Genomic DNA, 15,722 nt, shown 5'->3' on the forward strand with positions numbered 1-15,722 from the left:
TTTACAGTTAACACCTGATAGTTCATGCTTCCTATTCTTTGATGAACTTAGGGCTAAAGCGTAACCTTTTAAATCTTTTATACTCGAAACGTGTCTACCTGTAATTTTACAGATGAACAAAAATACTTTTTTCAGTAATGTTTGCAATTTGTGTGTGGACCACAGAATTGTAAACTTGATAATAAGAACATAAACGTGCTACAGGAACACACAGTCCCAAACTCTTCCCTAGTGTCTTCCTGAACTTTGCTTTTAAAGGAAGCAAACAGGAAATATCACGTTTCACACTTTTGTGAGGGCCCTGTAAAAAAATCGGGCTCTGGTAAAACATGCATATAGTATTTGTGACTCTGGACCACAAAACCAGTCACATGGGTCAATTTTTTTACATTGAGATTTATACATAATCTGAAAGCTGAATCAATGAGCTTTCCATTGATGTATGGTTTGTCAAGTATGGTTGGAAAATCTGGAATCTGAGGGTGCAAAAAAATCGAAACATTTAGAAAATCTCCTTTAAAGTTGTGCATTTATATTCACAATTGTGCTGCATTCACTATAATAAACAAAAATAAATGTTTTATATATTTACGTTAGGAAATTGACAAAATATCTTCATGACACATGATCTTTACTTAATATCCTAATGATTTTTGGCATAAAATAAATATTGATAATTGTGACTGGTTTTGTGTCACATTTGTGATTTATGAGATATGAATTCTCGGCCAAGATTTATGAATTCTCTGCCCGTGTTTCCTCATTTTACATCAATTGTGACCATGTTTTATTAAAAAGTTATGGGGAAAGCTAGCTATTGTGGATTCTAAAGAATTTGTTCATATGTCTTATTAATGTGTTCCCAGACAACGATTTAACTAAATCAAAGGGAAGAATTCGTTCAACGTGGTCATGATTTAAAACTAAAACTAACTAAAACTTGGGAATGACTTGTTAAACCCGTCTACAGTTTCCACAGAAGTTTCAAACTCTTCTCCCATCTTTCAAAGTTTGGTTGAGCCAGTGTTGTTATGTAACTCTATTTGCTGCTGCTAATGGGGCAGATATCACACACTTCACTTCAAGACAGGGTTGTGACCACTTTTTTGTTGTTGTTGCTAACCTTGCCTTCAAGTGGCTTTGACTAAAAGTTTATCTGAAAAAGTTTCACAATAGAAATGTTAAATGACTGACAGTAATATCTAGTGATGCAAAATACTCAACTTTTATCAAATCTTGCCGCTTTGAATTGAAAATATGATATAATTTACTTGATTCATGTCATTTATAACTTAATGTGACGAGACAAGAAACGTTTTGAGTTTTCGACACACACATAAGAGTGAATGTGTGCATACTTTTTGTATGCAAACAAAAAGTAGTTTAATTTATTAGGGCTAATTCACAACTTCAGGCCTAGAAATTATTTTACAATTCTTATTCTCTTTTCTTTATTCCTTTAAACCTCTTTCAATCCTTTAATCAGTTAAAGTTCAGGAGATTGAAGACATGGTTAAGGCTTTGCTTCAACATGATTTTTCCTGACATTGAGATTGTATGCGTGTCTTTTTCTCTGTCAAAAGGTGATGGTTGGATGTAGTCGTCGCGCATATGCACACGCTCCTCTTAAGTGTATACCGGTACTTACTTACTTACTGTAGTTTGTAGTTGTACTTGGTGTATTAGGAGAAGAGGAAAGATGGCCTGCCCACTTCCAGACAGGCAATGTGGAAACCTCTGATTAAACTCGTCAAGGCATGACGACAGCAGTCTCTGGGAAAGCCAAGGAAACATTCCTCTGCCGGCACTAACGTCTACATCAGACATAAATGAAAGAAATATCTTTTAATCCAAATGTTTAGTATGTACATAGTACGTGTGCAGTCTTATCACCTGCAGATTGATTCATAATCATTGTTGTTTGTTGATTTCAGGTTCTTGTGAAAGGAATGGCCAAAGGTTTCACTCAGGAGCAACATACAAGGAGAACTGTAATTTATGGTGAGTCTCTCTCTCTCTCTCTCTCTCTCTCTCTTTCCAAGGGCACAGTGGATCTCTCAATCCAAGGCCATTGTTGGCTGGATCAACACACATGTTGGCAGGGTTTATCAGTCTTGACTGGTCTTCAGAGGGCAGGACAGTGGGACCCCTCGGGTCCTGAACAGATTATACACATTCCTAAGCTCCCACAGATCCATACATGTGCTTCACCTTCAGCGACCTTGTGATCCCGACAGTGTGAGCAGTACAAACACACCGCAGGATCATGTACAGCACATATACATCCATAATATTTACCGCGTGTCTCTCTCCCCTACAATAAGACCCCTCGCTAATAGGATTATCTCTCCTCATAGAATCTAATCCGTCGCACCAGCCACAGTCCAAGCACATTCCCTTTCCCTATTTGAGGAGTCAGTGGACACATAAACCCTCTTGGTTAATGACCATTATGTAGGAATACATCATTTTGTTTGCTACAGAAATTAGTAAACAATCTGCTTTGGCTGTAAAATAACCCTTTTTTAACGTGAAAAACCCGATTTGTTTTGCGTGAAGAGGCAGTTATTCGCACTGAAGCTGACGGACTGAACTCTTCATGCGTGCCACGAAACCTCCAGCTGAGATCTGCTGTGAAAACTACAGATAATTGGTGAACGATTCCACACATCTCTCCAGTAAACAAGTCAACAAGCTGCTTACATTTAAAACACTCGCTTGTCAGATACCAAAATACATGCAAAATAAAATAAAACAGGCACAGTTGGAAATATTGAACAAAAATGGAGATTATTGGAGTACATTTTGTCAAGAAAATACTATTTCGGTCTTTCTACTTCTGATTTGGATGTTTAATTTAATGTGTTACTTGCCATTTCTTTTGTAATAATTAGTGAAATTTACTAGGAATTTACTAGGAATCCCACATAAACAAGGGAAGGATGAGGGAACACGTCACAATTTTAAGTGTGGGACACAAACATTTGATATCTTAACCTTCTTGACTATTCGAAAAAAATTCTTGAAAATTATGACATTGTTAGAGTTTATTTGTTAAATAAAGGATTTTACATCATTTTAAAAGTAATATTTAAAAGTTAAGGGCCAGATTTACTTGCTCTAGCACAAACCCTCTTTGGTGTTTAAAAACTACTGTCAGGATTTACTAAAGACACGCGGTGAAAAATGAATGCTGAAAAGGTGTGGAGAGTATGAATATGCATTTATAGGAGTTTCCCTTTCAGAAAATGTACAAAAGGAGAGTATTTAAATCAATCACGCAACATTGTTTGTGGAAGTTAATTTACTGGTACCTGCGCTGTTATTTAATGTCGTAAAAAGCATATCTTAGTTATTAATTATAATTAGTCTTACCCATTTTGCGCTTGAAGTGCTTCAATAGTTGCGCTCACTTGGTGAATTGTGTTGGTCATTATAGAAATGATTGCTCATTATATGATTGCTGTCTCACGCTAATTATGCCCTGTTTAATAAATCAGACCCTTAAAATGGCAAACCTCTTATCAAATGAATAGAAAATAATATAATATTCACTCTTTCATCCTGAGATTGGGAAGAAACATTTTATGAAGATCATTTCCTGTCACTGACTGTTTGGTAAAAAAATGTGTTTATTTTTTTTCCGCAGGCCTTATTATGTACCATATTTGTATGGATAGTTCACAGATCTGTTCACTAACAGTTTTTATTCGTCTCCCACAGTACGTGTGGTCAAAATGGGCGCTGGGAATGTGAGGATCACGCCTGTCTGATAGAGGATGACATGATCCAAGAAATCAACAGGAGAGGCTACGGGTGAGCATCAGGATCCCATCTAGTGTGTTATTATGTATTATACTACAGGGCCGTTGAATGCTTGAATCTGATTGGTTGATGAACGTTCTGAGGTGTGCAATTATTTTCAGGGAACCGCACGGCTAAAGTAGTTCCGGCAGGTCTTGACCTCATTACAGTTCCATATCACTGCGCGTAGTTCACTGTAATAACGGACAATACGATACAATTCATAACAAGAAAAAGCTGCAGCCCCATGCGCTTGATCTGCAGTGTTCAATGTCTAACTTCACAATCAATGAAAACATGCAGTTTAATTTTAATAAATAAAGTAAAGAGTCCTATTCATAATCAATAGAAAATTAAACTGAATATTTAAATAAATTGATAGTCCTGTTGCACGGGTTTTCGTAATTATTGAAGATAATATAACAAATAAATAAAAGTGATAGGCCTATAGGCTACTTGTTAAAAAGGCTTTGTTTCATTTATTAGTCTAGTCTACTGTCACTAATAGAAAAAAAGAATGAACAAATTAATTAAAACGAATTGAATTAATTAATAAATAATAATATTGACGCACATGCTTCTCTCTAAGGCCGGTTATGAATGTAATTTGATACTTATGTTATGACTGATCATGCACGCGTTTTCAGCGCGTTCAGTGGGTTCACAGCGGTGTTTAAAATCTGCTGCATTCACAGTCAGAGAATGTTTCTAGTCGTTAAGTGTGTCCAGCATTACTCTGCTATCAGCGGCTCAAACCTCCGTTACTAACTCTAAAATGACGTTTTGGAATTAGCAACGGAGCATGGGTTTAGATGCGCAAGGAATTAGTCCTACATACAAGAGCGTTTTAATGACAAAAACTTTACAAACGTCTTGAAATACATCATCTGAACAATATTTCGAGGTGTGGTAACTGTAGTATAAGCGGAATAATTGACTCCAGGCCGTTGAATTATTATAAAAATAATGCACACCCGCTTCGCGTCGTGACCGCATTACCACCTTGGGTGTGCATTATTTTTATAATAATTCAACGGCCTGTCGTCAATTATTCCTTACTTATCATATAACAACTGCACACATTTTCCTCTCTCCTACTCACTCTCTATCTTTTATCTCTCCTGGTGGAGGGCAGCAAACTACAGTCAGTTCTGGGGTATGACCCTGGACGAGGGTCTGCGGTATCGACTGGGCACGCAACGCCCCTCACGGACCATTATGAACATGAATGAAATGCAGGTGAGAGTCATTAGTGTAAATTAGCAAGCAACCGTTAGGTAAAGGGTCGATGTGTAGTCAGGCGGTCAGACGCAAAGCAGAAACGTCATGTGTTATCCTGAGAGAGTTCACTTGGTCTTATTTTACACTAAAAATAACTACACTTTCTTAAACCAAGAATCATTTGCTTGATTTCTGAGACTCTTTCTTGAATTATGTTTTTGCTGTTGTTGTTTTACACACTAATAGACATTTTGTGAGATTTACACAATCAAAAGTTTGGGTCAGTAAGATTTTTTTTTTTTTAAAGAAGCCTCTTTCTCACCATGCCTGCATATATTTTATCAGAAATACAGTAAAAGCAGTAATATTGGGAAATATTATTAATGTTTCTATTTTACTACATTTTAACATTTTTCATGTGATCAAAGCTGAATTTTCAGCATCATTACTCCAGTCTTCAGTGTCACATGATCCTTCAGAAATCATTCTAATATGCTCTGTTCAAGAAACATTGCTTATTATTATCAATGTTGAAAACAGTTGAGCAGCTTAATATTTTTGTAGAAACCACATGATACATGTTTTTCAGAATTCTTTGATGAATAGAAAGCATTTATTTGAAATAAAAATATTTTGTAACATTATATATCTTACTGTTGCTTTGGATCAATTTAATGTGTTCTTTGCTGAATAAAAGTATAATTTCTTTCAAATAATTTTTTTTTCCCTAAACCCCAAACTTTTGAACAGTAGTAGGCTATGTGCTTTAAAAAAATTGCCAGATAAGAAAATGTAACTTCAAAATATATTCTCTTATTATTTTAGACAAAAAAAAAAAAAAAAACTTTAGATAAAAATGCTGATGAAGTATTTGATTTGCCATGTTAAATATCTATTTATTTCATGGCTACTTATTAAATAAATAAATGAACATAGAACATTCATTTGAGTTTGATGAGAAATGAAGCTAGCCCAGAATGCCACGACTGACCAGTCATAATCAAGTATGTAGATAATCTCTTTATTCATGTGTTTATGCCCATCGACGGCTCTCTGGTTATCCGTTCTCACGCTCTGTGCAACGGTCCTCTGTGTAATCCAGTGTGCTGTTAGGAATCAGCAAAGCAAGAATAAGAGAATGATTCTGAAATCAGACTGGTGTTTCATCTGTGCATCAGCGGGTTGCAGTGCATTATGGTACAGTGAATGTCCGTCTGGATGTGTGCTATTTGATGTGGCTCACTGAGGCTTTCAGTTTCTCTGCGTATTTATGCTCTCTTTACCGGGAAATTATTATTAACTCCAAAATGTTATTTAGTGTCCCATTCATTGATAACCATATAAACATTTGTCACAGGTCGGGGCGGGCCAAGCCAGACTGCACCCACCCCTGGAGACCGGGAACCACCTCGAGGAACGGGTCAAGGACCAGACAGACAAGGGGATAAAAATAATGACAGTACTTTATTATATTAAAATTGGACAATTGAATAAGCACTAATTAAAACTTCTTCTTGCCGCCAGGGCAGTTCACGCGTCTCTGGACCTCCTGGGATGGGAGGGGAGGAACGATCGTAGCGGGCCGGGGCTCGTTGAATGGGGATCCGGAGAAATCCTCACGCCGTCCAGGTAGGTCACCAGGTAAGTACACAAGTGTGGGGGCGAGCAAGTCACTGGAACGATATGGCGGGGTTTAACCGTTCGTCGGTATGTGAACACTCAGCTGAGGTACCTTCTCCTTCCGTTTCGGGCAGATGCTTCCAATGGAGGACGTGTGGGGACCACCAGACGGGGAGGACACTTGAAATGAAACGCTCCACTTGGTTGGGCACTGGAACGATACAGTAAGGTTCGCTGTTCAACAGCACATGAAGCTCTCTCCTGATATACCTCTCTCTTCTTCTGTACAGGGTAACCGGCTTCCAATAGGGGCGTGTGGAGACCACCAGGCTGGGAGGACACTTGGACGGAAACGCTCTGCTTCGTTGAACACTGAAACAGTACAGGAAGGTCTTAACGGTTCCAATAGTACATGAAACTTCAACTGATATACCTCTCTCTTCGTCTGAACAGGGCAAAGGCTTCCAATAGGGGCGTGTGGAGACCACCAGGCTGGGAGGACACTTGGACGGAAACGCTCCGCTTCGTTGAACACTGAAACAGTACAGGAAGGTCTTAACGGTTCCAATAGTACATGAAACTTCAACTGATATACCTCTCTCTTCGTCTGAACAGAGCAAAGGCTTCCAATAGGGGCGTGTGGAGACCACCAGGCTGGGAGGGCACTTGGACGGAAACGCTCCGCTTCGTTGACCACTGAAACAGTACAGGAAGGTCTTAACGGTTCCAATAGTACATGAAAACTTCAACTGATATACCTCTCTCTTCGTCTGAACAGAGCAAAGGCTTCCAATAGGGGCGTGTGGAGACCACCAGGCTGGGAGAACACTTGAGCGACACGCTCCACTTCGTTGGACACTGGAACAAACACAGCACAGTTTTAACAGTCCAGCGATATATAAAACACTCAGCTTTAACAGGGCCGGATCTTCTCACGGAGAAAGTGGGGCTCTTGATTTGTCGACACCTTCCCCTGGAGACAGCGGGTGGAAGACTAAATGGGAAGAGTGCACGGCAGACTTCTAATATTTCTCCACACAACAATTTCACTTCACAGCACAAACCGGGTGAATCGTCACTTCAGGCACTGTAATTCCACTCACACACCGTGCGTTAGGGCCAGCACTCACCCACTGGTCTTTCTCCCACCAGATCGAATCTAGTCCTTGGCCAGGCCTCGACTTCGCTCCAGGAAAAGCAGAAGAATGTTGCAGCTGTCGTTACATTCGGCAAAGAGAGGACTGAAGTTGGAGACAGATCAACAATTCACTCGGTGTAATAATTCACTTGTGCCACACACTTCCAAACTTTCAACACCACTTCAGTGTTAGTGCATATAAACAACGGATCCAATACTCATCACTTGCGTCTTTCCCACTGCTGACGATATTCCTTAGGTTTTCGCTGACAAATCCTTCACTACTTCCTTTCTCTTCCTTAGCTTCGATCTCCAGCACTCCACAGCCCAGCTATAATAAAAAGAACGACCCGCTGACAAACACAGTACTACACGGGAGGAGAACCACCCCACAGTCTGTTTTCTCTCTGCTTTTAAAGCCCCATCTGAATATGTGTCCCTCTCACAGCGTTCCCTGTAATTGCCCCACACCTGCCGTCACTCAGGCAATTGGCCTCGCTGCCATGGCAACCAATTTGCAGTGCCTTCCCCAGGATCTTAGTCCTGTTCAGGTTTTTGTCACCCCGTGACACATTCTCTGTAATATCTAGATTTAATATCTAAAATTCTGGACGTTCTATCTAATACAGGCTATTTTTGTTGTGTATAAAACATAATATGCTTTTTTTTAAAATCCTTCATATGTAAATATGCACTACTTCAACAATTTAGTGACTTGTGACAAGACGATGTAAAGAATAGCAGTCACACAGTAGCAGTCGCTCTCCTCTCCGCCATGTTTAAAGTTTATAGCTCGCTTGTGGCGGTCGTGACCAAGAACAGTTTGGACAGCTAGTGGACGGATGAAAAGAAGGTTTATTTTGTTCCAACAAAAGAACCAAAAAATTATAATATACAGGTGCAGATGTAGATGTAACGAAGATAATTTCCAAACAAAGTCTATACAAAAATGAAAGACTTAAGATGGAAGTTAACTGAAACTAACAAAAATTAAACAGGCCCAAAATATAAATGAATCTCCCCTGTTAACAAAGTAACAACAAAACACTAAGGTCACTGTGACCTTTTTACTGTGGCTGGACAACTGAGTCCACATGTACATGGGTATTCTTATGAACAGAGTTTTTCCTCTTTCGTTTAAAAAATAAATCTCGTCCATACAAGCACGGTTTAAAAAAATGTCCGTCCACATGAAAACGCAAAAACACGCTAGGAAGCGCTGTCAAGAGCATGCCAAACCAACAGGTGGCGATATAACCCTAATCGTAAAGCCATGTTGGCCAATCAGAAGCCTGGAAAAAAGGTTATTGTTTTGTTTTTAATTTTTTGATATTATTATATTATATATTATTTTTTGCAATATTTTGGATTTAAATAAAGTAACAAAAACATAATAAATTAAACTTTAAAATGACCATGTAAACCATGGTAGACGGCAAATATGTGAGGTGGGCTACGCACCCGTCACACCGCTCAATTCGGGAGCTTGGGTATCAAGATATTCCCAGAGCCTCTCAGTGTAAATACGACTTGAGAGGGCGTTCATGTCCAATTTTTACCTCGGAAACTCGTATTTACGATAATCATCCAAAACAAGGGCCAGAGCAAGTACTCTACATTGTGTAGACATTTTTATATTCAAAAGCGAACTATATACGAAATCAGATACTAGTAACACTTCAGCGGATATTCTGTATGATATCAAGTAAAGCGTCTCAACTGAAGACAAAGCGCTGTGGTGGCGTAGCACTCTCAAGCGTCCACGGCTCGGCGTGTTCAGAAGAGCGGCTGGATAAAAACACTTTAGAGGATGCTGGAAATGACTTGATGCTGTTGCTGGGTGCAATTTATTTAGGACCCTCACTTAATAGGGGCCCATATCTTCCTCCACTTCCCCCTTTTCTCTTTACTCTCCATCCCACATTCTCCAACACGTCTCCACCTGTCGAGCCTGGGCCTTTATAAAGCCTCTATCTGCCTAAGACCCACTCGGCACGCACACTAATGAGTGGACTGAGTGCCGCACACACATTACTTTCTCATTGGTGTATTGTCTTTGCTCAGTGCGATTGCTCTCGTTCCCCCGTCGGGTCAAGTGTTGCTGCGAGACGTGGCCCTTCAGGGGCCCTTTAACCACCACAATTCACCACTGCAGCGCCGGTCACTTGACAAGCACCTGCATACCAGGGATCATATCTGCTAGTTGTTAGGGAGAATCATGACGATATCACTGGCTGGAATGTAGGAGGACGTCAACAAGCTGCTGTGCATTACCAAAGAGGGAGAGGCACACAAAGTGCTAATGCATTCCTCATCCAGGACTTATGAATCCTTGGGATGCAAAATATGACACAAGAATTCTGGGGTCTTATAGATTTGGGAGATGTAAGACGAGCATGAATATGTCTCTGCTTTACAGAGTTAAAGTTAAGCTTAGGGTTATATGTTCTCTCCTGGTATTCAGTTTTGGTGAGTTCGATCATTAGTGGATGGCTAATCACAGGTGTAAACACGGTCCAATACATTTGGGAGGAACAGTGACTTCTCAGCTTTTATTTGTACTTGATCTACATCAATACACTGACTAGATGTAATTAATGCATAAAGTCATAAATTCAGAGGCCCTCCCTTTGATGAAGTATGATCATAAGTGGTGACAGGAGATATTTACCATTCAAAAGTTTGGAGTCAGTACGATTTTATAAAAACTTTTTTCTGTCAGGACCGCTATCGTCAAATACGATTGACAATTAGCATACAGTTTGGACTGGCGGTATGGTTCTGTTCTGGGCAAGAACTAGCATAGACAAGAGCAGCAATAACCCCCCATGGGGTAAACACAACAGAACCAACATGAATGTATTGCAGATATCATTAATTCAAGATTTTAAAGTACAACATAATTCGAGTATTTAGTCTGATTCAAGGGGAATCTGAATGCCAAACCCTGACTGGGCGAGAGGTGGAGCTGGGGAGGGAGGAGGGTAATCGCTCTTGAGAAACGCGATAGCTGCTGATAATACTGAAGGTGCTTATATATGTATACAGTGACAGTATTCCTATGTAGATGTGGATCAGGTTATGCGAGCTTGACTAACGTGACCTGCCAGAACTGACGCTAACGTTAATATTCAGCAAGCATGCATTACATTTACCAAAAGTGACAGTAAAGACATTTATAATGTCACAAAAGATTGATTTTTTCAAATAAAGGGGGAAAAAAAATCATTACAGTTTCCACAAAAATATGACATTGATAACAATCAGAAATGTTTCTTGAGCAGCAAATCAACGTATCAGCATGATTTCTGAAGGACCATGTGACACTTAAGACTGGAGTAATGATGTTGAAAATTCAGCTTTGATATCAAGATTAAATAAAAAAAATTCATATTTTGAAATGGAAAACAGTAATTTAAAATGTTAATAATATTTCACAATATTACTGTATTGTAAATGCCATATGTAAATGGTAATGCATGTCAGCTGACCACTTGTTATCGAATCACCTGAGACAGATATTAAAACCAGGTGTAAAGTGAGCCTTTGTAATGATAACGGATATTACTGAGATGTTTACTTTGACTTTTTATTATTATTGATGGAACAGAGAAGAAAGTTACTTGTTGCCTAGAATTTCCATTGGGATAAATCCAAAAACCCACAAAATGAATAAATCATCGTTATATAACCACACTAAGGCTGTGTAGTATTTTGCTTCTGTAAACTTGGACTTTGGAGACTCTCATCCATGCACTGACCCTGTGAAAGAGAACACATGTGGAAATAATTATATTATGCCACCAAAATCACTCATAATCACACCATGGATGAATTTATGGAAATCTTTATTCTGTGTTATTCATGTCTTCCATGCCAAATCGTACCATTAAGTTCACAAAAAGACACTTTATGTGAAGGAAAAAAAACATTCAATCTTGCTTTATGTTCTGCAGATGAATATGAATGGAAACGATAATCTGCCAAGTAACTTCAATGCGGTGACAAAATGGCCAGGGAAAATCCATGAGCCATTGGACCAGGGGAACTGCAATGCATCCTGGGCTTTCTCAACTGCAGGTGAGTCAGAGGAAACATGACACAGCAGAAGAACACTGCAGAGTAGTGTTGTGTGTATGTTATATAATACTGCTAATGCAGTACATCTGTCCTGTCGCTCATATGTGATCCACTCCTAGCTGTTGCATCAGACCGGATTTCGATTCAGTCAATGGGTCACATGACCCCTCAGCTCTCGCCTCAGAATCTGATCTCCTGTGACAAGCGTCATCAGGACGGGTGCGCCGGGGGGCGTATCGACGGGGCCTGGTGGTACCTGAGGAGAAGAAGGTAATTCACTGCATGTTTTACACACAACATCTAATCTAAGCAGTTCATCTCACAAATAATACTTTAACTTTGACATATTTCGGTGTTTTCAACAGCGATAATAAAAAAGAAATGTTTCTTGAGCAGCAAATCAGCATATAATAATGTTTCTGAAGGATCATCTGACACTGAAGACTGGTGTAATGATGCTGAAATTCATCACAAGAATAAATTACATTCATGTTTTTACTGTATTTGTTATCAAATAAATATAGCCTTGGTGAACATAAGACTATAGTACAAGGGCGTAGGTTTGGTCTCAGCTTTGGTGGGGACATCCCACCCCCACACCACCCCCTTATTTTTTCAGCCAATCAAATGACGGCGTTCCTTGTACTGTCGTACTGGCCATGGGAATCGATGCAAATAGATGCAACAGGGTTTTTTTCCTGGCTCAAAACTAGGCGGAGTTGGTAAAATTCTGATGATGTATTTTATTAAAAAGATAATTTAACTTGTATTTTGTCATATACCAACATATAGCCTACTCTGTTTTCCACAGTACTTTTGTGGGTGGACCTCGGTATCTCTAGAGGGGTCCGGGGGCATGCCCACCCGTAAGAAAATTTTGTACATTTTAAAGATAAATTCATTAATCGGGTGCACTTTGAGTCACCAGAATCCGCTGTTAAAAATAAATAATCCACCCGCCCAAACCTATGATATTCTCTGATTTAGATAGCCTATCTGATCATCACATTACAATTATTCAAATTATCAGTGTTAAGCATGATAATATGGTAAAATGTCACACTGTAGTAGGGTGATTTAAAAATAACATTTATTTAAAATAGCCTAAAAGTTCTTCTTTTGGCAAAATTACATTTCTTTAATAGCCTAAACCGAGGCGTTACTCCCTTCAAACTTAAATTGTCAATGTTTCATTACGTCATGTTGGAAAACAATCTTATCAGAATATATATATTTTTTACCTTTATAAAGGGCATTTCCCCCTAATTTTATTAAATGTAGGCTCAGCGCCAACGCTCCCACCACGCGCTGAAAAATTGCCTAATGAAAATCAATAATAATGCCGATATTAAAAACACAGACATCACGGGAGTCTCCCGCATATTGATAGCGGCTCACTGATGCCCACGAATTAGTTAAAATCTCCCGGAATCGCGAGCGCGCCCGCGAGACAGATACTGTGCTCCAAACCGCGTAGCGCGTGCACGGCAGAGAGGAAGAGAGAGCAAGAGACCGCGGCACCGCGCGCGTGTGCCTCAAGAAGCGCATGTAATATGTTTGATGGACAGAGGACAGAATGGACACAGGGACCCAACAGAACCGTCACAGTGGAAAAATTGTATCTGAGCATGTGACTGTCTATCCGAGTTTTGTCGAGAGCAGAAGGCGGCACCTAATTTGACGGAGGCGGCCGCCTCGTAATTCTCTCACAAATATTGGTGGGGACAATTTTGTCATTTTAAAATATTGATTGGGACTAGTACCTAGCGTCCCCCCCTAAACCTACGCCCATGCTATAGTACATAAGAAATAAGACTTACTGTATTGTAATCAACTTAATGCTGATGAATAAGTCAGAGTATTTGCATATATCAATATTGGCTTTAAAGGTCAATATATTGAATGTTATATTTCCATTTCACAAACTTATTACTAACTTGAATTGCAAAAAAAATGAAAAGTATTAATATTATTTGATGCCAGACAATCTTTATGGTTTAAGTATCTGTGTGTGTGTGTTTGTGTGTCAGGGTAGTGACCGAGGAGTGTTACCCCTTCTCTGCGGCCCAGCAAACCCCCGCTGAAGTGGCTCGCTGTATGATGCAAACTCGCGCGGTGGGCCGGGGGAAGAGGCAGGCCACAGCGCACTGTCCCAACAGCCACAGCTACCACAATGATGTCTATCAGTCCACCCCACCGTACAGACTGTCCTCCAATGTAAGTCACCTGACCCCTGGAATCAAGACACTACACTGCAGAACATGACAACAGTTCTTTTTAGTTCAATATTTTTATTTTATGTATTTTTTTGCTTAAAAGAGGACCTATTATGCCCTATTACAAAGTTGATTTTGTTTTTAGGGTCTACTAGAATAGGCTTCCATGGTTCAATGTTCAAAACACCTTATTTTTCACATATTCTCCATTGTTGCGGCTCCTCTCTTCCCAGTCTGTCAGTAACGCTCTGTTTAGTTCCTGTCTCTATGAAGCCCCTCCTTCTGAAAAGCACAATGTGCTCTGATTGGTCAGCTGGATTAATGTGTTGTGATTGGTCAACTGCTTCGAGTGTGTTTGGGAAATGTCCCGCCCCTTACCATAACCGCCAGTTTCAACACACTACTAACTCTACCAGGCCCCGCCCCTTTATTCTGCTTATGGACAGGAATTATTTAAATGAGGAATATTGTGACGTGTTTGTTCCCAGAAAAAAACTCAAGACTACAATGGAGGCGTTTCATGGAGTTCAGAAACAGTGACACTGATATAGAGAATAACTCACTTTGGAGTGAATTTGTGCTTTGTAACTTTGCAGAGCTTTTTTATGCTCAAGCTGCAACATCACATGCTAAAGAAAGTTGACTATGTAAAAAAAGCATAATAGGTCCTCTTTAAAACAAGGAAAACAAGTTTTATGACATCTAACATGTTCTGACATTACACTCTCAATAAAACACACAGTCCTCCGCCTGCATAATACCAATGGTTAAAGCATCAGTGCATTTCTGCTCTCAATTTCTTCATCAATCAAAACCCTTCAACTCAAAGCCAAAGGGAAGAATCATTCACAACCGTCTGGAGAGGCATTACATTAGTAGTCATGTCATGCTTGAATGCATTCTCTCCCTGAGCTATATCTCACCACACATTTGTCTCTCTTTATGCATAGTTTTCATTATATATACATGTCTCCAGGCGTGTTTGCGATTGTATATCGTTCACAGATGTGACGGAGGAATGCGACGAACAATGAAACAATTCATCGTAATAATATGTGGAAGGATGATTGTTTATTATGTGCATTAAGATGTTTTTTTTTTACTTAATACCGCTCATATTTAAAACATTAATTTCATAACATTATTCACTGTGAGTTTATACAGTGTGCAGCGCTGTTCTCACTAACTGAACTCACTTGACGTGTTGATTCTGCTTTTCCACTCACAGGAGAATGAGATTAGGAAAGAGATTATGGATAATGGCCCCGTGCAAGGTATGGATTTCTCCATAAGTGTGTGTGTGTCTGTGTGTGCTTGTCCAATACTGTGAGCCAGAGGATAATAATAGTAAAAAGCACTGCCTAATAACTGTTAATGCAGTCAGCAAGGATCAATCTATGTCGCATTAGTCACCATGGATGTTGTAGACGCCCACAGAGCGCTTAGTTCGCACAAAAGGCCTAAACTCATCATATACACAGTGAATTCTTGAGAAAAGTCCCCTAGGGTAATATGATGAGGGTGTGTGTGTGTGTGTTCTTGTGCGGTTATTATTTTCTGATACTGCTTTCATTTGCTGAATTGCTGATGTTCATGGGAATTTTTGTTTTGAAACAATTTTTTTTTGAACTATTAATACTATT

General features: G+C 39.5%; 2 protein-coding genes across 2 annotated transcripts in view; one reads left to right on the forward strand and one right to left on the reverse strand.

Annotated features, from left to right (window-relative positions):
* LOC307004553 (tubulointerstitial nephritis antigen-like) overlaps window positions 1-15,722 on the forward strand; it is a gene marked incomplete at its 5' end in the record, with an annotated part of 28,042 nt that overhangs the window by 7,860 nt on the left and 4,460 nt on the right. The window contains 7 exons of the mRNA XM_079623870.1: window positions 1,935-2,001; window positions 3,724-3,815; window positions 4,928-5,043; window positions 11,740-11,863; window positions 11,983-12,133; window positions 13,894-14,080; window positions 15,308-15,353. Of these exons, the coding sequence (XP_079479996.1) occupies window positions 1,935-2,001; window positions 3,724-3,815; window positions 4,928-5,043; window positions 11,740-11,863; window positions 11,983-12,133; window positions 13,894-14,080; window positions 15,308-15,353 (783 nt within the window). The remainder of the gene's footprint in view (window positions 1-1,934; window positions 2,002-3,723; window positions 3,816-4,927; window positions 5,044-11,739; window positions 11,864-11,982; window positions 12,134-13,893; window positions 14,081-15,307; window positions 15,354-15,722) is intronic.
* LOC307004554 (triple functional domain protein-like) overlaps window positions 11,615-15,722 on the reverse strand; it is a gene marked incomplete at its 5' end in the record, with an annotated part of 47,880 nt that continues 43,772 nt past the window's right edge. Inside the window, 2 exon segments of the mRNA XM_079623871.1 lie at window positions 11,615-12,119; window positions 13,916-14,115.

Source organism: Phoxinus phoxinus (genome assembly GCF_949152265.1).
Source record: "Phoxinus phoxinus genome assembly, chromosome: 9".
Classification (NCBI taxonomy): Eukaryota; Metazoa; Chordata; class Actinopteri; order Cypriniformes; family Leuciscidae; genus Phoxinus; species Phoxinus phoxinus.